A 20,626-nucleotide genomic window follows, 5' to 3' on the forward strand; every position below is an offset into this window, starting at 1 on the left:
TCTTAGCCTGTTGCCTTGTGGCTCAGAATGTCGTTAAATAGGTGAATACATGCAACTCTAAAGGAACACAGTAACAAAGAATAGCAGGAAGGAGTATGTGGTGTTTGAAGAGTCCTTTCTGAGTCAGTGACACTGAAACATTGTCTGATGAGAGTAGGATGCACATGACAGGATAGTCATGTGCTGTCTGATGAACAGTTTGCTTTTCAGAGTTTTACCAATATATGGATTGGTTTGTAGAAGTTTCTAGATTAGGATGTGCTCGTGTCTCTGTCAGAGTTCTCTTATAAGCAGTATAGTCATTGCATGATTTAAGGAAGAGGTGTTTTGCTTTTGTTTTTTTGATAGCATGTTGTTTCCTAGGAGGGGAAACACTGGGTTTGGGGCAAAGAGCGTGCCAAAAGAAAAGAAAAGAATCCCCATTTAGAAATGGGCTGTGACAGGTGAGCACGGTGATCTGAATAGCTGTTGCAGCAGTGGCTGGACAGTCTGCACTGATGCTGCAGTCCTTCACACTGCCAGAGAGCTGCATGGGGGGAAGGGTGGGTGCTTCTGAAGGTGAAGCTCAGCCTGTGCATGTGAGGGTGGACTTCCCCAGACACAGCTGCTGGGCAGGCGGCCCCCATCAGTGATAGATGACAAGCAGTATTGGATGTTTTACCTTTCAAGAGGCATTGCTAAATTGCCTTCTTAATAGATAGCACTAGTTTATTCTCACCAGGAGAACACAAAGATGTTATTCTGGAGCTGCCTTTCAAACACTGGATCTTTTTGCCAGTTTAATATGGGAAAACACCAGGAAGAAGTTTGCTGCCTCACTCTGCCCACAGGGAAGACTCATAGGCCCCTGTGGTGATCCAGGCTCTGCAAGTTGGCTCCACTAGAGGTGAGGCAGGAACAGTGCTGGGGATTGGGGGAGGGTTCTATCTAGGGGGCCCAGCAGAGGGCCAGAGGCGAGGCAAAACGGGGTCTAGATGTTACAAGCCAAGATGTTTTTGTTTTGGGGTTTCTCAGCCCTAGGCAATCTTAATCTTATTGGGTTAGATTTGCTATGCCATATCAGTCTGACATCCAAAAGGAGCATTGACATGAAAGAGGCTTAGAAAGGTAGGTGGTGTTCTGACAAGGCATGTGCAGACCATGGACTGGCCTGGTGCCAAGAGGGATGAATGACCTTGTCATTGTGGGGTACACTTAGTAGTTTGCCAAACCACAGGTTGAGCTTACATTCCTGGCGTTAGTTCTTTACTGTCTTCTTCCATGCCACTTGCCTGCCTGCTGTTCGCTGCCGTGTAGCAGTAACTCTTCCTCCTGGGCTGCTTCCTCTTTAGTTTCATTCCTAACTCTTTTTCTGTGTATATTCTAGACCTCTGTGGCAGCAACCCCTTGTTCTCACCTGAACAGATTCTCACTGCCACTTCCTGGCATTGTCCCTTTGTCTCTACAAAAATTCTGTGATATTCAAGAGTGGAATCTTGTCTTAAGAACCTGTCAGAATCTTGGTTCTGTAACTTGGTACCAATGGATATATGGAACTTAGTAAATTAGTAACTTCAGCTGCTGCCTACTGTGGACTAGTTTTACAGTTCTAGAGTAGAGTTAGCACTGACTCTGTTCTGTGTATGTATATGGCTCCAATTTGGCTGTAAGAAAATACAAAGCAGTGTTCATGTGTCTAGTCCTTTTTTCATTACCATTGAATCTAGTATTGTTTTAAATTTATTTAAAGTAAAGCATATTTATGTAGTGTCTCTATGTCACAGTCTGCTGGGTGCTACTGCATTATTTTCTATTAAAATACGTGCAGATGATTCTGTTATTGCTATTTTATTGATGAGAAACCCGAAGCTTAGAGAAATGTAGCAATTTAGCTATTATCACTCAGCTGGTAAGTGGCAAAGCTGGGATTTGAACCTTTGATGTCCCTCTCCAGCAAGTCCCAGTACAACACTGCTGCTGTGATATCACTATCTCACAGATGTTGTCTCATTAAGCTTTGTCTATTAAGATGTTGTCTATTAAGCTTTGCTTCTGAGTAGTAAAAGTATCTGTCCAAATTCCCAAAGGATATTTATTTCCTCTTTGTGTTTTTGATTGTTCCTTGTGTAGATTTTCCACCTTGCATATCAACAACAACCAAGTATTTATTGAAATAGCTTTATAGAGTCAAAAACAGTTTTCAATTTTTCACAATTCTATGACCTTAAGACAACATGGTTTTATTTTTTGTTTCTTTCCAGTCTGTGTCCATTGTGAAAAGGAGAGCTTTTCAAAAGCATATAAATTCAGTTTCATAGTGCCCTGGGCTTTGCCTCTGTGCCTTTGGGCTTTCTTAGCCTTGTTTTGTGACAGGTGCTGTGTGGGTGTCTCCTTCCTAGCCTGGCTTCCATTTCTATGGTGGTTTGGTTTTGTGTCTTTATTCTGCTGATTTCCTTTTCTCCCCTTTCTATCCTGTTGAGGAGATGGGGAGCTAGGTGTTGAGGGAGAGCTCTGATTGCCAGTATTTGATGAACTTTGTTTTAATTTATGTTTCTTATTTTGGATGAGCAACAGCCCAAACCTCAAATAATGGCATAAGCGAGGGCCATCCTCAGTGTAATGCTCTCCTGGGTTTTGAGCCTCCTGGGGGGATTTCTGCCTTCTGCTAGCATAGTTTGAGAAAATGAATACCTCATCTATATTCTGTTTTATTTAAACTGACTTTATTATGAGTAGAAGCCAAACTTTGTAATGAGGTGGTTTTTTTTTTTCCTTTTTGTTAGTTTTGTTGATTTGACAGTAAACACTGATAGAAAGGGGTACTAAAAGTTTGCCCGCTCACAGGATAGTGTGTGGGCAACCAGCTAGGTGTACAAAGTCTATTTTTCTACATTAAATATGTCACCCATCCTGTCTTCTTCATTTGGCCAGCTGGCACAGGTACTGACACTGGTCTAGATGTCTCCCTAAAGCCTGGTGTTTCAGAGGGTTTACTGGGAGAAGAATACGGTGACCACTCTGTGGTCTGGCCCTGTCTCAATCATGTTGACCACAGTGACAATAACACTCAAGCACCCTGCAAGAGCACAGCTGTGGCAAGATACTTCACTACTGTTGCGTTTGACCCTCAGATGTAGAGAGTGGCTCCCAAAGGTTTCTCCACCTATCGAGGAAGTGCATAACCTAGAAAAGGGAATGTTAAAGTCTTAGTTTAGTGACATTCCTTTTAGAAAATTAATTTGGAAGAGACTGCTAATGTGATTTGTGAAAGCTGGACAAGAGTCTCTGACTTTTTTAAAAATAAGAAAGAGATAAGGTTTTAGTCATTTCTTTTTAGATGGACAAAATGCAGGCACTTAATTCTCAGATTAATTAGCTTATGCTGTGAACTTGCCAGCTTTCCTTTATTAGGCAGACTGAAGTCATGTCAGGAGAAGCTTGGGGACTGTCTTTTCGTTAGGTTGGCAGTGTTCCTTGGAGCAACATTGGCATGGTATATAAAATTTTTATTTTGCCTGCTTATCCACGTAGAGAATTAATGTGAATACATTTCAAGCATGACATTCCTGGAAATGAGGCCCTTGGACAATTTAGGAATACTAACTTAAGGAATAAACATTGGTATGCATCATTAGGGAAGATGTGGGGTCACTCTGAGGGCCATTGAGGTAAAGTCTATCCAGATAAACTGAGTACACAGTTTCCTAATTACTGTAATGTACCTACCAAGTCCCAGTTCCAGGGCCCTGAGCAGTTTAGAAGATGGGGACAAAGTGGCAGAAACAAACTAGTGTCTCGTCTTACAGACAGAGTAATCCTAAAATTAAATTGAAACATGGATGACCAACAGTCTTGGTCACTGTTCTATTGCTGTGAAGAAATGTCATGACCAAGACAACATTTATAAAAGAAAGCATTTAACTGGAAGCTTGCGTACAGTTTCAGTGATTTAGACCATTATCATCATGTTGGGAAGATGGTGGCATGGAGGCATGGTACTGGAGAAGTATCTGAGAGTTATGTCCTGATCTGAAAGCAGAGAAGAGAAAGAGAAAAGCTGGGCCTAGTGTGGATTTTTGAAACTTCTGCAACAAGGCCACTCTTACTATCCTTCTCAAATAATTCTACTCCCTGATGACTAAGCATTCACGCACCTGAGGGGCCATTCTTATTCAAACCACCACATATAGAGAAGTTGAGGATCACTTTTTCTGTATTTTACACACCCTTTGTATAGCTGTATCTCCTACTTTTCTTTTATTTATTTGTTTATTTGTTAATAAATTTATTTTGAGGCTTGCCATGTACCCCATGCTGGCCTCAAACTCCTGATTTTCTGCCTCAGCCTCCCCAGTGCTGGAATGACAAACGTGTGCTACTGTGCCTGCCGTGCAGACGTGGTGTCTTCATATGACTTGTTTTTGAAAGTTATCCTGTATCAGACCAAATTACCATGCTTCAGGATGGTAAAATGTTTCTTCCATACTCATTTTCAGTTCCTGAGTCAGGGATGGATTTAGCTGCAGCTGTATTTAGTTCTTTGGCTTTCTTGGATAACTTCTCAGAAGACTGGTCTATGAACTTCATCACTGAAGCATTGCTGGGAATTCTTTTTGCTATATTGAGAGTCCTAGAATCATGTATTGCTATGATTTTGTCTGTACCCTGAATCCTGTGAGTCAGAGGCAGCCAGGATCTGTGCCAGTACAGGAAACTTCATTCTTGGAAGGTTTGTGAGACAGCCAGTGACCCCGGAGGTCTCTTTTGGGAAGTACTGAAGTGTAACTTAAAACCCTGGAAGAAGCCCTGCTTGGAGCTAGATTCCTGGAACCTGAGATCTGTTATTTTAAAAATGAAGCTGATGTCTTTAACAAGCTAGCACCTCCAGACAATTGAGTTAAAAGGTGGCCATTTCTGCTGTGTTACTAGGTTCTCTCCTTGACATAGGGCTGGCTGGAGCTGCTAGTGTAGGGGCCTCAGATACATCTCAAGGATTCGAGATGGCCCATTACTGAAAGGGGAAATGAAAAGGCTAGGCTGATTCCATGACAGACTTCAAATTGGCAGTTCAGGAAATTAGGCCTAAGAACCCAGGCTTCAGGTAGCTAACAGAAACTGCCCTGGCATCAGAAATTGCTCCATCACCTGGCCTGGCCTGAAGCAAGGACAATGGGTCAGCAGTTTCCAGCAAGCCCCATGAATAAGACAAAACCCACCTGCTCCAGAATTCCCCTAATGAGCTATAAATTGGGCCTGTGAGCTCATTTTGGGGTCTCTCTATCTTGGTAATGGGAGACCCCAGCATGCTGGACTTCTGCAGAATAAGACCCTCTTCGCATTTTTTTTTTTTTTTTTAAAGACGCTGATGTGGTTTTGGTGGTTGTGGTATAGTATCTTTATTTTTGGCAGGTCTATGAATGAACTTGCCTTTTAATCTTGGGAATGTCAAGGCCACACCTATTAATGCTTCTGATCTTCTAGGGCACTGAGATGTTATGTCTGTGCTAACACACTTTGTGGGCACTGTACACTTTTACCTGCAAGTCTTGCCCTCTGTGCCATTTTTTGAGGTGCTGTGAAAAGAGCTCATTTCTAGAGTCAGTGTATCTTGAAATCTTAAGTCCAGAATTCCCTGGCTATGAGTTTGATTTCTGCTGTAAAATGGTGGCTAGAAGCTGAAGGTGGGGCTGTGTGATTTTAATCCTTGAACCATGAAAGCTGAAGTGGGCGGGTTCTATCAGGGCTAGATTTTGAGTTCTAGGCCAGACTGAGCTCTATGAGAGCAAAGAAAACCAGGAGTGGCTAAAGGTCCTGTCCCATTGAGTGGGGCTTGAAGATGCTGTGGGTGCCCTGAGTGTCACCCTTGCTGGGAAGCACATTGTGGATGTTTATGTAGTGTTGCAGTCATTTTAATGCCAACACATTTTCTATGCAGTTCTGTGTGCTAGGATTTCTCTGGCACCGTTCCAAGCTTTGATTAGTATAAGTAAGGTCCATTTTAGAAGATTTGAAATGTGTGACACGTGAATTTTGAATCTTAAGATTTCTGTAGCTATGAAATGCCAAAAAGGAAACAGCTGGGAGCTGTAAGTCCCTGCAGGTTAAATTCTGTATCTTGCTTTCTGGTTTTTGTAAAGGTGATACTAAGCCAATAGATGGTGCCCTTAGGTTAGAGATGAGAAAACTTTTCCTTGTAAAATTCATGACGCTACCTGAAACGGAATGTAATACAGCTAGCCTTTGACGGTTCTTAACCTGTTCTGACCATAGTGGACTTTGTTCTTGGTTCTATGGGGTAGATAAAGGTGTTGGTAAAATACCGAAGGTATTGAATTAATGTTATCTTCGTGGGTTTTTTTTTTTTTAAGCTTTGACGTTTTCCTATGAAATTTTTTCACCTTTGAGTTCAGTACTCAGTCTATCCACAACCAAATAAAAGCCCTTGCCAGGAGTACTTTTAGATCGGTTAAACAAAGTGTTCAGTTTTACGTTTTTTGCTTTAAATCCCACTTCAGAGAGACTGAGGTTAACTAATTCCTCTTCTCTGTTCTTGTCTCAAAATTGGACTAGCTAAAAGCAAAGTGTCTTTGTACTTACAACCTAGTGCTTACTGCTCTTTTACTCTCTGATTTTAGGTTGGTCAGATTAAGTGGAAAGTCACTTTCTGTGTTTCTGGGTAGTTCATAGGATGAGGGTGGTGCTACCTCCAGAGATAGGGTCAGTGTCCCATTCTGTCATCACCAGCTGTGCAGCTTTGAGTAGGTTCCTTCACCTCTCTGAATGTACATTGTTTCCATGTCTGAAAAGAAGCTACAGATGAGTTAAATGAAAGATTTGCAACTGTCTATTTTTTTCAGTAAGTAGGATTTCTATTTTGCACAATACTTTATTATTAAAATCAGGTATGCTTATAATTTGGTAAAACCTTTGCCCTCTTTGTTCTTGATGGTTCTGAGGGTCATGGCAGCTTGGGAAAGACTTGCAGAGCAGACTGACCTGCAACAGGAAGTAGGACAGGCACATCTGTAGCTATTCTCACCCCTCCATCTCAGACTATAAGTGTGGGTTAGGTGGCTCTCTGTTTTAAGAGAATGTTTCTTGCCATAACTAGTGACATGTCACCACAATACATTAATAAGAAAACTTCTCACATTTTAAGCCTAGATGCCCCCCAGATTTTAAGCTTTTCTTAGGAGTGTTTATAACCTGTCAGGTCTGTGAAACCTTACAGTTACAATTATGAGGAAAATCCTGTTCCCTTCACATGGTGTTTTAAATATTTACTTACAAGGAAAATCCTGTTCCCTTCACATGGTGTTTTAAATATTTACTTACAATTATGTGTAGAGAAGGAGCTGCATTGGTTGAGATACTAGGTTTTTTAGTGAAAAATGTTGGATGATTGGGAATATATATTTTTCCAGCATATTAATTGGGAATATATTTCCAATAATTTATTGGGAATTAAAAGTAGACCCTGACATTGAAGTACATTTGATGATGAAAAGGAAGCATTCTTCCCCTCACGAGGGTTTAGATGTAATACTCAGTGCTTACTCAGGAGTGAAAACATCAAATTAAACTGTTTATGCTGACAAAGGACAAATCTGGATTTCAGCAAGCCATGCAAGATTGTCTGATTGCTTGCCCTGCCGCCTGCCTCTGAAGCTTTTGGCCAAGGCTTATAATGAAATGCATGCATACAATTAAACCTTTTCAAGTCTGTGGCTTAGTCTATCTGAGCCTGGAGAGGTGCTCCACTGCTCTCTAGTGGCTGAGCGCAGTCCCCTGGCATCAGCATTGCTTTATATTCATAAATCAGCTTTTCACACACTGGCATTGTTGGCCCTCAGTGCAAGCACCAGTACCAGGAGACGAGGCCTTGTAGGCAGGAATGGAGTGAAAAATGACCTCCATCCATGGGTCTGTGGAAAGCACCAGGTTTTCTGCAGGAAGAGTGGCCAGTTGACTAACAATGAGCAAGTGTGAGTAAGCGCTCTGTCAGGAAGAGCTGACACTGATGGATTAGAAAGTTCTGTGGTGACTCCTTTATTGCTGCATACGTCTTCCACCTTGGCAGACCACAGTGGCAGACAGGTCCTTGGGTGCTTAAAACAGACTGCTCCTTAGCAGAGGCAGCCTTTTTTCCTGTGAAGATCTGGTAAAATTGATTTGGGGAAAAGCAGTGGGAATCCATTTCTTGCTGTCTCTTAGAACTTCTCGACATTGAGAAAAGAAATTTTGAACACCTTGGTTCCCATTAAAGCTGCCACTCAGGGACCTGTTGAGAATGAGTATATCAAGTCACTGCTGGAGGACAGAGAGCTTGTCCCAGAGTCATTACAATAACTAGTTTTCATTGAGCTCTTACTATGTTCCAACATTCAGCTTTGTACTCAGTGTCTTCCTCAGCCTGCAGGAGTCACTGATCGAACACGAGCTGTTGCCATCCTGACTGTGTGGGGAAAGGAAGCCAGGGCAGCTAGTGTACTGGACATCCCAGTTTTTGAGGCAATGGTACCTTGTGCTCAGAGTGATGTACCTAGAGAGACCAGGGAGTCCAGAACTGTGCCCTACCTGAGTAGCTGTGTGTTTACAGAGTTTGGGCAACTGGCATGATCCTAGGTTGCTTTTGAGTCGGGCCTGGGCTTCCTAGCCTCTGGACTTAGGTTTAAATCTTCAGTCTACTTATTATCAGCTGCTGTGCTGTAGGAAAATCATTTGAAACAAGTGGAGTACCAATTCTAGTTTTTAAAATGGGGACTATCCTCTAAACATGGTTTCAGGACTGAGGACTTTGGGACCATCAGTAAATACTGCCCTTCCTCCCCACCCCCAAGTCTGAGTTTAAGCATGGGTCTTCGAAGATGCAGATTTCCTCCTGCCAAATTTTTAGAGCTTGGGTAGGCAGCACATCGTGGAGAAGGAGTTCAGTTTTGATTTTGTTCAGTTGTCTAGTAACAGTGATTATAGAATTGTCACACTTGATTTAGTATTTAAACAAACATTGATATATATGAAAAGACTATGCTGCATACCCCCCAAAACCAAAACTGCACACAGGCTGTGTTAATGCAAGCATTTTTAAGCATACAGAGCAAGTAAGAGGGTGTGAGTTTTCACAAGACATTTCAAATTTTGTTCTGAATTCTTACAGAAAAACAGGTTTAGGCCTAACCATAGGTTGAGCATCCCAGCTCTGAAGTGTGAAACTGGGGATCTTGACTATACAGGTAGATACCACACTGGACTTCATGTGACAGGTTGCAGCGGGAACTGAGATCCCCTTATGTATTGCATAAAATTACCTTCAGGCTATGTGTATAGGTTGCATATGAAGCAGATGATTTCGTGTTTAGACTTGGGTCCCATCCCAAGATATCTCATTATAATTGTATGTATGCATATTTCCCCAAATCCGAAATTCAAATTATTTTTGATCTCAATCATTTTGGATAAAGGCTATTCAGTCTGCACTAATGCTGTTAAGTACCTTCTGAGGTTTCGGAAAATTAAGACTAGCTTTGTTTCCAAAAAAAATACTGATGTTGTAATATAAATACTCCTAGAACATATATCTGTCAGTGCTAGACAGTAACAATACATTTAATCATTTAAAACATTGACTAAAATTCAATTTTTTTTTCTGAATTTTTAAGTAAAACTAAAGTTATAAAGCAGTACAGATTGTATTCAGATGTGTGGTAATTAGACTCACTGTGAGAATTAGCTCAATTCTAGGCTCACTTACTAATCTTGATTTCAGCGTTTGGCTTTCCTGTGTAAGAGGCAAATGGTGGAAGGGAGAAAGCCCTGCAACTTTCAGGAGGACGTGTAGCTCATTGGCATGATGCTCTCCTAGCATGTGTGAGGCCCTAGGTTTCATGTCCAGTACCGCAGGCACAAACAAAAGAAAGAAGAAAAGTGGAGGTGGAGACTGGGAAGGAAGGGGGTGACGATATTGAGGCAGGAGGATCATTTTTCCAAGTCAGTCTAGGCTATGGAAGAAGACTGTTCAAACCAAACAACCCCCCTGCCCCTCGCCCCCCCCAGAAAAAAAATTTGGCTTCAAAATTGTTGATGTGCTGTAAGCTTGAGCCATGAGATTGGATCAAGTTCCTTATGTCCAAGTGTCAGTCGCCCCTGTTTAAAAAATGGGACCAGCACAGTGTGCCATGTCTGAAGAGCCACAAAGCCAGTAGATGTCAGTGTGCCCTGGAATTGCTTATGACCATGTGTCTGTTGCTGTTGTTGTTTGCCAGTGTCTGCTTCTAAATGAGTGCTGGTGTGCTCTAGACTTCATAAGATGGCTGGCTTCTTCTGAGTCAGTCAATCCAGGTAAAGAGAGACAGGTATACTTACGGTGATTAACTGTTACCTTTTCTTGGTCCTCTTGACTCACACATGGATTGACCTTCCAGCCTGTGTCGTAGCAAGGTCTTGGTGGTTTGCTAGTTTTGTTTCTTCTTTTATAATGTTGGCTTTTCTCCAGGTTTATAGCTTAAAATTATAAGCGGTGTGTGATTTTTGAAGAGAAAATTTAAAATATAAGTAAACAGTAGAAATAGTTATTCTGAAGGAGGTGGCTATTTTGATTCATGGGTTTGCAGCCTTGTGTCATTTGTAATTGAAGCACATCTACCGTACTGCCATAGAAGATGTTCTCTCTCCTGAAGGTTCTCTGTGGATCCTTTTTATTGCAAATGAAAATACTTCTGTTTTGACATGTTTAATTGATTTGTACATATAATATTGTGCTATTTATTTCTTCCATTCTTGCTTATTAGAACTGTAGATTTCTCTAGGTTTTGTTTTGTCTTTGCTGTTTGCTGATCTAAACAATGACCTCTCTGTGTATATGACTCTGTTTCTTAGAGCAACTCCCTTGCAGGAGGGCTTGGTGGGGATCTACAACTTGTGATTTCCAAATTACCAACAGAAAAAGTTTTGTCCCCTTTGCTTCTTCCAATGCCTTAGCACCCATTGTACCACATTTTTGTTGATGCTAGTTGTTACTCTTTTTAATCTTTGTTAATTTAAAGGCAGACAATGACTGCTTTATTTTAATTTGCTTTTCTTTGGCTACTAATGAAGTGTTTCTAACTGTGTATCTCTGTCTTCTCAGCTTATAAACTACTGTATCTTTTGAAATGATGTTTTTGTGTGAGCTTTTTCTATTATTAATATTCTGCATTTTACACTTTTTTTAGTCTCAACACTTATAATTTACATTACAACTTTTTTTTTTTTTTTTTTTTAAAGCCAGTGACTTAGGACTTACAAGAACAGATAATTTCATTTAAAATCTTGGGTGAAGATGTGACCTTTGGGTATGAGTACATCAGCCCCTTCTGCAGGTCAGCAGATGTGGTTTGCTCCCCAGTGTCTTCTCAGATCTGTAGGTGGGACAATGATAAGGTTGACAGTGCCCTCTTCCCAGGACTTTGCAGGAAGAGTCTTTTAATGAGCATCTTGCTAGGGCAGTCAAAGCCAGGCAGTGCCCACTGGAGTGGCTGCCATGGATTAAAAGTACATAGAGCACAGTTCCTGGCCCTGCTAGTGCCAGCTCCCTGAGATGTAGATTTTCTCCTATGTCTGTCTTTCCACAGCCTGGCTTCTCGGTGTGTTAGGTATCAAGAGAGGCTGCATCAGGGAGGGTTGGACTTGAAGGAGGACAGTGGGCCTTGGGGATAGGTAGGGAGTGAGTATGTATGGAACCATTCCAGGGTTCCACAAAGTCATCTCTCTAAATGCCAATCACTGAATTGTTCCTTGCTTTTCTGTTTTAAAGAGCTTCATACTGGAAGCAGCAGTGGCTACTCAGTCACTGTGGGTGATCTGAAAAAGGCAGATTTGTGCAGGTTGCTAAGGAGAAACTACATGGAAGCTCCTGATGAGATAGAAAGCCTCACGAGTAGAATGCAGAAACCCAAGAAGATAGCCCACTCCTGTGGCCATGGGAGGCTTGGCCATGTTAAGGACAGGAATTGGATGTAGTTTTGTTGCTTTAAGACATCTTTTTGGAAATTGAACTTGGGTTAAATCTGATTGCCTTTATTCATCCTGTTGTGATGAGTTAGGAACCAGGTAGTAAATGTTCTTTTACACTTCGTAAGATGTCGATTGCTGTCATCCCTCCTTAGGATCTGTTCAGTTTCCCTGGCTCCTGGCCAGTTGCATTTTCTGTTCATCATGGTACAATCCAACATGGATCTGTTTGGTGCTTATATGCTAGCTTTGTGTATGTTTGTAGCTGTGGAAGGGTGGACAGGTCTTGGAGGAGAGTGGTAAGCTCTCATGAGGTGGTAATAAAAGAAGACTCTTAGGAAGAAGTGGTACCTCAACTGGGGTTTGAAGGTGATTAGGAGTGCTGTGAACTGTCAAGGGGCTCAGGGACTGCCACATACCAAGGTGAGAAGGCTGAAAATAGAATGGGCATTTGGGAAGTGATAGTAGAATGTGAAGTAAGCGCATTGGAGAAGGGAAGGGAGGGAGGGCCTGAGGGTAGTAGTAAGACAGGGTCATGACCAGTCTTGTGTGTTCTTTCTGAACTGTCGTATGCATATAGACATATATGTGAGAAGGCCACATAAGGTAGCAGCTGCTATGGAATTCTGCCCTGTGCATGTTGAGCCTATAATCCTGGCTGAGATGGTTACCACTACAGTGGGTTGCTGTAAGAACAACTAAGTGACATTGGCATTCATTGCTTGCTGCATATTGGTGCTCACCATTTGGGTCCTGTTTGCTTTCCCCTGGTGTGCTCTCCTTTCTGTTAGGGTGGGAGTTCATGGAGCACTGTCCATGTATGTGTTGTAGTCACAGAGCTCCACGTATGGAAAGTAGGTGTCATTAGCATCTGGCTCCTTAACTGCACGGGCTGTGTGTAAAGCACAGTCTCCTCTGTGTCCTCTTCCTTTCTGTATATTCCTTACATATGGGAAACCAGATAGTTTGGAACTCAGAGGTGTCCATGTTTTTAGAATAGAAAATAGTGCAAATGGTCCTTGAAAGAATTTGCCCTAGTTTTGTGTATGGTAATGCCTGGCCAGGTGGCTAGAAGCTGAAGCAGTGTATGTCTTGGGGTGTCTATTAATGGCATATGGGGGAAGTGAGATGTGATGTTAGAACATTTTGTAGGTCACATGATGGCTGCATCTGTATGGCGTTTGTCTGTTGATTTGTTGTATCTGGTTTTGGGCTAGGACCAAGATCTGGGAGCTTGACCGAACATTAAGGAGATTGTTCTTGTTCTTTTCTTTTTTCATTTTTTAAAAATTGACAGTTCTTTTTCTCTTGTGCCTCTCATTACGTTGCCTTCAAGTTCTGTCATAATTTTACTCTTCCCTCTTGTGGCTTTGACAGTTGCACTCCTGTGTGAATTGTTACCCAAACTTTCTGTGTAGCAGATGTGTTGACAGGGACTGTGCCATTTCCTAGCACTCTGTGGTCTCATGCAAAGGAGGCGCCAGAGCCCTCCTTTCCTGAAAGCTGGGGCTAGGAGGTAAGCTAATTGCAAATGATGTAGAAATTCTCTTGAGATTGAATCTTTTTCTTTTTACATTTCTTTTGGAACCATTTTGTCTTTGGCTTCAGAGGGAGCAGAATCAAGCATAGTTTAGGAGTCTCTTTCCAGAGAATGTCTCCTACTTTGTGTGCCAAAGATGGAGGTACAGACGGGAAAGCAGAAGTATCTTGTTCATGTCCTTTCTGTATTTATCTACCACCTCTACACTATAAAAAACCCTTATTGAACCAGTAGTTGAGGGTTCTGGTGTATCTTTTCCACTTACAGAAATTATGTCTGTGGTGTTACTGCCAAGCAGGAAACAGCTTCTGATCAAGGAAGAATTGTTTGCTTGGGCGGATTAAAATACTGAATGAAGCTGAACAGAAGCAGATACAAACCTAGGAGAGACTAGAGTGAAAGTACTCACTGTGGAAGTGCCAGGAAAGGAGGGCCAGAAGACAAAAAATGGCTGGCCATCGATCCCCCCTCCCGCCCCCCAGGAAAAATGCCTTTAAGCCAAGCTTGGTTTGTTTCTTTAACAATAATTCATTTCCATTCTTTACAAAGTTGTTAGCTCTTGGGTAAATACCCTGTCTTTTTGTATCCTTTTAAAATGTGGATTCGGAGCCTGTTAGTCCATTTACCCGTGGGCTCTTCCTCAAGACAGATAATCTTGGACACATTGGAAAGCAAGCCTGCCTTTGGCCACTCTGCAGGAACGTTTTGTATCTAGAAGTATTTTTTTCAGAGATTTCCTCATTTGCAATTTTCTTGTTTCCTCCTGACAGCTGTTCTTTGTTTTCCACACAAAACCAGCTTGGTTTTTCCTAGCGAGACCTAGAGAATTTAGGTTTCTACTTGTGCCTTGAAACAGAAACCAAGGTTTTGTTTTTGTTTTTTTTCTTTTTCCTTTGACTCCTGAATCTCCTGGTGAGCTGAGAACTAATAAAACCATTGGTGGAATGTGACCCTCTTTCCACATTTTTCAAGGACATGTTTATTTTGAAATCAGATGCTTCATTTGGTGAGCCTGCCCCTGCATATGCTGGGTTGGTTTTGGAATACACCAGTTCTATATATGTTTAATGTCTGTCTCCTGTCCAAAGGGCTTTTAAATGTTCCTTTAGAGCATTTTAGGGTTTTGTTTTTAACCCCAAAGAGAAAAAAATACAAGAGGGGGAAGTGGGGTTGCCTTTTGCTCCCAGAACCTAAATGAATAGTCATTGCTTATAATGCTGGTCTACACTTGACGTTTCCCACTGCTTTGGATGTGATGTATCCGGTACTGTGAAGGTAATGATCCTCAACCGCAGCAATATTCTGTAACAGGAGTATCTGTCATATTCATCGGGATTACCATGTTCATTGATTTGTGTCTGTAAATCTGCCGTTTCTACCCTTTAAATTTGATCTATAATTGGACCTCCTTAAATGGTTCAGATAAGGTAGTCTGTATTTCCTCAGTGCAGTGTTGCTGTCAGCTTCTCCTTTTTCATTATACATTCAGCAGACTTGATAAAATCAGCAGGACACCTCATTTGAAACTGTTTAATCGCTGCCTTTTTCCTTTGCTAAACCATTGAGGTGGTCAAGCGATGTACACAAATCATTTTAAATAGAAAATATGGTTTTCTCTGTGACCCAGCTAAATAGATAGTGTTATGCAAAACAAGTTAAAAAGTAATAAATGCCAAAAAATCTTCTAATTGGAGTAAAAAATTGTGGGCAGCTGTATCCTCTCTCCAAAAGTAGAGTGCCCTGAAATAATGCCAGAGCCCTGTATAGATAGATGACAATTCCTAAAGATTCTCTGGTTCTGCACAAAGCAAGCTTACATTTTCAAATAATGCTGAGCTGCCTTTGTGTCCACTCAGGCCAGGCTTATTTGTAATGCCTTTAACGTCCAACCTTGGTAGGGATAAATTCGCTCCGTTATCTGCACAGTATAACCTTTCAGCCATTTGCTATTGTTGTAATAAATTTTTGTATCTTTGTCATTTTGTCTACTCAGCTCTTACTCTTCAAAGTACAAACTAAAAATAATAGCTCCAAATAAATGCCACAGAATGCAGTGTTTCACAGTTGTAGCTGGGTAACCTGGTGGCACAGTGCAAAGTCCCATTACCATTGCTGGTGCCGTATCGTCCTCCCTGCCTACATGCCAAGGTGACTCTGCCAGGGCCAGCTCATTAAACCATTGTCTTCTTAACGGGTTTGGTATTTAGCACTGTGTCCAGCAGCTTGCCAAAGCAAGTGTGGAACACAGGCTTCCCACATAGGATAGAGGAAGTTACTGGGCACATACCTCTTGGAAAAACACAAATTCTCCATGACCTCATTTTTAGCTTCAGCATTTCACTGCAGCTGATACAGGGTTGGCCCTGCCACTGACATGAGGGCCAGCTGCAAGGTTAGCTGACCCAGTAGTAAGTGGCTCTAGAATTTGGAAGAACACTGGCTTTTGCTTGGATGTGGCCTCTAGGCTTGACACTTACACTACACTTGAATGTGACACTGGGCATGTTTGACTGTTCTTGCTGCCCCAAGGTAAACTCAAGATGGAGAACTGAGTGTTGGTAAAATACTCTAAAAGTGCATCTTTTTCTTACAGGTTCTGGCTCCTTGGCAGCAATGGCTGTGTTTGAAGATAAGTTTAGGCCAGATATGGAGGTATGTAAGCTCCTGCAGTTTCCTTCTTTTAGATATTTTCCCTGTTGTGTGTCAAACATTTACAGATTGGTTCCTCCTTCACAGCTTGCACAGCACTGTCACTTGGTGGACTGTGTTTGGCACAGGTTTGTTGAGGAGACCCGCTTCTTGGGAAACATCCTTTGTGGTGGCTCTGGTGTGTTCTCTCCTCAGGCTTGAGGAACCAGTGCTGTTGGATTTGGCTCTGCTCTGGGCTCTTTCAGGCTTCTTGCAGTGTAGGATATTTTTCCTGTGTACTGAGATTTCTGTGTCAGGATACCAGAACAACCTGTTTTTCTGTTCTCTCACTAAAAATAGAGCAACTATGTATGTCTTTCATGTCACACAGACCTGACCTAAAAATGGGTCAGTTTTTAAAGTGGAGTTTGCAGTCTCTGGCAGAAGTGGGGACAAAATTTATGCTCACTCTCAGGGTGTTAATTTGTAAGGGATTCTTTCACTATTATTTTCTTTGGTATTAGAAGAGATAGAATCTTATGAAAGACGTTTGTCCAGTCTACTTTAATGATACATGCATTTACCATGAAAGCCTCCCCAAAGAAATCCCTCTTACTGCTTCCAAAGGTGTGGTCAGTGTGCTGGGTGTCTGTGGTACCAGTGTTACCCTCCCCATCCCTGCTCCATTCCCAGCTGCACTTTCTCTGCACCTCTGAACCAGTGCTGAGCAGGAGTCCTGAGGGAAAGTCTTCACTGTTTCTACTTGATGTCTTCATTGTTAATTTTTTGATAGTGTCAGCTCTTTTTATTAAGTCTACAAGTGTTTTACCCTATCTTTTCTGTCCTTTCTGATTTTGTACTTTGTTTAGACTCACAAGGATAGATATTGGTGAAAATTAACTTTTTGACAGTGTTTTGTGCCTGATCTTCTTTGAGGGAAGATGGCATATTAAAAATATTTTGTTCTTCATTCTGTCATTGTCACTGAAGCAGTAAATGTCATGGAGTGCCAAAGTTCTCTTTGCCGTTTAGGTTTAGGTCAATTTCTGTGTGAGAGAACACGGGCTTGTAGTACTGATTAGCCAGGACAGATGTCTCCAGTGCCCGTGGGACATGAGGATAACACACGAGTAATATGTTCCAGGAGCTCCATTTCTTCTTTTTCTCTTAGTTACGGGAATTAAAACATATAGAATCTAGTTAGATATTTTCTATTAAAAATGATAGCATCTGAACTCCAATTAAGAAGAATAAACAGGGCCAAGTGTAAAACTGTAAATGAAATTAGAATTTTGTTCTCATTTCTCAGTGTGAAAATTTATTCCTATATCAGCATTATTTTTTTGTTTGGTGTACTTAAATACATAGAGAAAAAATTATGTATACTAGGTCACTTAGAAAGGAAAGGAACAAAAACCAAGGCCTCTAGTTTTCTACAGAAAAAAGGCTTAATGTCAAGCACCTCTTTAAACCACATTAATCTTTTCAGACTTTCTTGGAAGTTTTGTCTTTGCCAACTAATTAGACTCTCCATATGTTAAAGAAAACTGAGAACTGCAGAAAGAGTTAAAGTCTGAGGCATATTAAAAGTGATTTGATTTTTCACTAAAGTAATTTTCATACTGTGTCAAGTCTGAACTCTTAAATAGTTCAAAGGTGGATGTGATTTGGAGAGAAGAAGAAAACATCAGCCTCCCTTCAGTAAAACTTGGGATTTTTATCATTCTGAAGAGAGAACATTTCTTAGATTTAATATGCCTGTATTTGAAACCTTTAATGTTCTTCTACATTACCCTTGAGATCCTGAGACAGGTTGAAATAATTCCCATTGTATAAATTTATAATTTTAGGTTGAAATTTAACACTGCCAATTAGTGAAAATCACTGTAAAGCCCAAATGATAGTCTTAACAACTGCTAGTGGACAGTACTATAACAATTTGCATTCATGTTAATAGACACTTAAAAAATGTATATCTTGATTTGGGAGTGTGGCTTAGTAGTAGAGCACTTGCCTATTGTGAGGTCTGAGTCTGACTCTTACCCCACAACACACATAGGTGACATCATTTTAAGTATGTCAGTTAAATAAAAACATGAGTAAAGCTATTTTCACATACTATTTAAAATATACTCTAAGGAGTTTTCCCAGGGAGTCATGGTGCATGCCTTTAATCCTGACACTTGGGAGGTAGGGGTAGGTGGATCTACAGATTGACTTCCAGGATAACCAGGGCTACAAAGAGAAACCTCGTTTCAGAAAACAAAAAAAATATATAACAACAAGAAACATTTATTGAGGAGACTTTATCTAGTCTTGGGTCTTGAATTTGCCATTTATGTATTGTGCTATTTTTCTGCCTTGTCCGTATACCACCTAGGCTATTATTTTTCTCTAAAATATTCTTTATTTTAACAATAAATTGATAGAGTTTACATGTCATAAACTGTCCAGGAGTAGAGTTAAAGTCAATGAGCCTTAGCATTGTAATCACAGGTAACTGTCGTTAAATCAAAATGTTGAAGTTCCTTTGCCTCCAATGTTCCTTTCCACTCAGCTTTTTCTTGAGCTTTCCCATGGCCTCTTATTTTGTCTTAGATTTACTTTCTAGATATAGTTATATAGTTAGTATCATGAAATCCTGGATATTATGTGCTTATTTTAATGTTCTTTAAGACACTGGAAAGTGAGTGCGTATCTGTCTCTGTGCTCCATCTTTACCTCTGTTCTGCATGTTTGGTGGCTGTTTTAGGGGCATCTTTCCCACTTGTCAAGGAGTGGGAGTATCTTGAGCGCAGTAGGTGATGAGACAATCTCTTCTTCAGCTTTCAGCTCTTAGTACTTGCTTGTCAAGGCACAAGGACCATGAGTTAAAGCTAAATCTGAGTCATCAAAAACCACCTGACTACCCAAAGGGACTTTCTTTCCTTTCTGTCTGGAAAGTTCAGAATGTACTTTTGAGACAACAGGAAGACAGCCAGTACACTTCTCCACAGTGCTAGAGACATCCCATTAAGTGCCCAGCGGCAGAAGATGGGGCACAGGGCAAGCAAGTACTCATTGAGAAGGAACAGTTCAGAAAAGCTGCTGTCAACCCCACTGGGATTCTTAAGCACCCTGAGATGGGCCTCTGCTGTTGTAGTCATCTGAGCCTCGGCCTTGCCGCCAGTGAAAGCTCTTAGTTCAGAGTTTCAGGGAAACAAGTAGCTAGCTGGTGAATTTAAGGTACATTAAAAGGCACAAAACCCCTCAGCTAGTTGATATCTGTGTGTTGCTTGGAACAGTCTTGTAATTTTCACAGTCCTGTTTTTCTCCCTTGCTGTTAACCTGGAGGACTGAGGATTGGGACTACCTTTATTTATTCTGTTTTCTTACAAGTCATACGATTGGTACCTAATGGAGATTTAGCCACTTCTGTTGTTGTTTGTTCTTTGAGACAGGGTCCCAGTTTCTAGTCCGAGTTGACCTTAAATGTTTGATCTTTTTTCCTGCCTTCTTTACCTGGTGCTGGGATTACAGATGTTTGGCACATACCTAGTCAGTCAGTATTTGTGGATAGGTAGATTCAAATAGGCCAAAAGTAACTACTAAGTTGTGCTCAAGTTCATCCCCTTTTGAAGCAGCCTGTAGACTTGACCTTTGGTGTTCATAGTGCTCAAAAAGAAAAGAAAGGAAAAATTTATCAAGGTAGATTTTTTTTTTTTTACTGGTGATAAGTACATTATTATTGTTGTTATTATTAATTATCAAAAAGAGCTTATTTAGACATTGCATTAGAATAGTGGGTTTTAAATCTGAAGGGTGACAATGATGCCAAGGTCAGTCATTTGAGAGGTGTTTGATGATAGGAAGCTGCATGCTGCTATGCCTTCTGATTCTTTTCTTGGTTGTTAAGGCTTATGTAAGAAACTCGATAGTCATTGTTATCCACGGGGTAGCTGGATGGGGACTCTAGTGTTAATCATACTGTGGCTTTTCAGATCACTTTCCATTCAGTTTTAAGGAATGTGACTAAAGTATCTGAAAATACTATGTTAGTCCAGAAGTACAGACTTTGCCTTGGAGTGAAAAAGAATGAAGCTCTTGGACGGCTAACTTAGGACACCTCTCCTTTTAGTCCCTTTCTCTATAAGAAGGAATGTTTTCATTTGGCCCAGTGAGAAATTTCAACTCTTGAAGATTACAATTCATTAAAATGGGTAGAAGATTAATATTTAGTCTGTCAAGATCAATACTGTCCCCTCTTTGCACTAATTGTCAGAATACTGTGCGAGGGCCGCCGAAGGCTAGTGGTGTGCGGCAGGACCCTGACATCACAGGGAGTGGATTCAAAGGCAAACTGTCCTGCACCCTCTGGTATCGACTTGCAAATTAGCATCTGGAATCTAATTAAACAAGCTTAATGAAAGCAGCAGCTGAATGCTGCTGGAGAAGACAGTCAGCTCCCCCACCCCCATACGTATTCTGTACCATTGGAGCTGGTCACCAAAC

At 41.2% G+C, this 20,626-nt stretch overlaps 1 protein-coding gene across 1 annotated transcript in view; it reads left to right on the forward strand.

Moving 5' to 3' along the window:
• The window catches only part of Psmb7 (proteasome subunit beta 7), a 57,652-nt gene that overhangs the window by 13,477 nt on the left and 23,549 nt on the right, over nt 1–20,626 (forward strand). The window contains exon 6 of the mRNA XM_028754665.1: nt 16,101–16,159. Coding sequence (XP_028610498.1) covers nt 16,101–16,159 — 59 coding nt within the window. The remainder of the gene's footprint in view (nt 1–16,100; nt 16,160–20,626) is intronic.

Source organism: Grammomys surdaster, unplaced genomic scaffold, assembly GCF_004785775.1.
Source record: "Grammomys surdaster isolate TR1022 unplaced genomic scaffold, NIH_TR_1.0 126035, whole genome shotgun sequence".
Classification (NCBI taxonomy): domain Eukaryota; kingdom Metazoa; phylum Chordata; class Mammalia; order Rodentia; family Muridae; genus Grammomys; species Grammomys surdaster.